Genomic DNA, 1,939 nt, shown 5'->3' on the forward strand with positions numbered 1-1,939 from the left:
ATTAATGTTTGGTGTTCTATATTTGCAAAGCACATTATTTATTGTCCTATAATTGCAATTTTTTCGTCCGGCTCCGGCGGCGGCGTGGCCGCGTGGAGGCAGCAACACCTTTGGACTTGGACTGACCGCAACACCCTGCCTGATACGCTTGCATGCAGAGAGAGAGAGAGAGAGAGAGAGAGAGAGAGAGAGAGAGAGAGAGAGAGAGAGAGAGAGAGAGAGAGAGAGAGAGAGAGAGAGAGAGAGAGAGAGAGAGAGAGAGAGAGAGAGAGCAGTCAGCACTCTGCCGCCGCGGCCGGCGAGCTAGGTCTTCTGGTGCGGGTCGACATCCAGGCTTCTGCGGGCTCCATCTGCTGCAGGCCACAAAGCAACAACCTCAGCCTGCTTGCTGCTGCTGAGAGGCCATGCTGAAGGCGATCCATGAGACCCGATCATGTTCATGGCTAGCCCATTTCTTTTTATTTAATTGGGACGAATTTTTTTTAAAATTAAATAGTACAACTCAAGTCAAGACGTACAGATACTCATCCCTACGAATGCATCGGGTCATAGGCAAACCCTCATCTCTTTTGTTATATTTACTCCGCATATGTTTTTTTCTCTCTCTATTTTTTTAATAATAACAATTTTTCTCTTATGTAATCATCTTAAGCCTACAAAGGCTTCAGATGTGTGAGGGTCTGGAGTTGTTTGTGTTTCTTTAACCTTCCTTCTTCTAATAAAAAAAAGGATTAGTGGAAATTAAAATGTGTTGACTCTCCGAAAAAACTAAAATAACTTGCAATTTGGAACGGAGGAAGTATATAATTATATATATATCATGATGACCAAACGGGTCGGGCACCCATGCATCTTATTTTCAACATAAATCAAATGTTCATGTGCACATCGATGATCGATCTCATGTCCGCGGTACCAGGCGTAGTGTACGCATGCGTGCGGTTCTTGATGTCCAGCACGGCGTGGCCGAAGCTGTACTCCCGGAAGGCCGAGTAGGGCGGCTGCGGCCAGGTGAGCTCGTCGGCGAGGCCCTCGATGTTGCCGCCGTCGCCGATGACGATGTAGACGGGCGCGCGGCGGTCGGCGACGGGCGTGCACCTGCCGTCGGTGATGTTGTACTGGATGTTGGAGAAGCGGTGGCTGCGCTCGTAGGCGTGGACGTGGCCGGCGAAGACGGCGTCGACGGCCATCTTCTCGAACTGCACGCGCATCGGCTCGCCCTCCATGAAGTGGAAGTTGTTGCTGTTGTACCAGGGCACGTGGGTGCTGATGAAGAGCCACGGCGTGACGGCGCGGTCCACGCGCTGCAGCTCCGCCTCCAGCCACTTGAACTGCGGCGTGTACTTGCCGAAGGCCGAATAGGAGGAGAGCACGATGATGTGCGCCGGCCCCAGCTTCACCGAGTACCAGTACGGCTCCGACGACCCGCTGGCGCGGTACGGCGTCGGGTACCGGTGGATGAAGGGCTTGAACGCCGTGGTCTCGCCGAGCTCCGGCGCGTACTCGACCTCGTGGTTGTAGCGCGTGGTTGTGCCGTGGGCGGCGCGGTCGAGGCGGCCCGTGGCGCGGCCGTATCTTGGTTACCATCTTCTTCTTGCCAATTGGAAGGAAGGGGGAAGATCGGGGGCACGAGCCAATCCCCGCGCTTTTTTCTTTTTTATATTTTTTAAAAAATAAAAATTTCAAAAATATATGTCCGTTTTGAAATATTTCAAAAATATCCTCCGGTCGCCCCCTATAGGGCGACAGGCCATAAGTGTATTTTTTTTTTCAAATTTGCAACAATGTCCCTGGAAAAAAAGGGGGGCCTGTCGCCCCCCCTCGGGCGACCGCTGGGCCCGGCCCACGGGCGCGGCAGGGGGAGTGTCCCCCCCCCCCGTGGGCGACCGGGGCAGCCCCCCTATATAAGCTCCAACCTCCTTTTCCCTTCCCTCCTCAT

The 1,939-nt window shown here is 53.3% G+C and overlaps 1 protein-coding gene across 1 annotated transcript; it reads right to left on the reverse strand.

Moving 5' to 3' along the window:
• Nucleotides 1–837: 837 nt before the first annotated feature.
• On the reverse strand, nt 838–1,939 carry LOC120668087 (purple acid phosphatase 10-like). Its single transcript, XM_039948032.1, has 2 exons — nt 1,917–1,939; nt 838–1,575 (listed from the first exon to the last, which is right to left on the reverse strand). The coding sequence occupies exons 1-2, from the start codon at nt 1,937–1,939 to the stop codon at nt 870–872; spliced, it is 729 nt and encodes a 242-aa protein (XP_039803966.1). The 3' UTR covers nt 838–869.

This window comes from Panicum virgatum, chromosome 3N (assembly GCF_016808335.1).
Source record: "Panicum virgatum strain AP13 chromosome 3N, P.virgatum_v5, whole genome shotgun sequence".
In the NCBI taxonomy this organism is placed as follows: Eukaryota; Viridiplantae; Streptophyta; class Magnoliopsida; order Poales; family Poaceae; genus Panicum; species Panicum virgatum.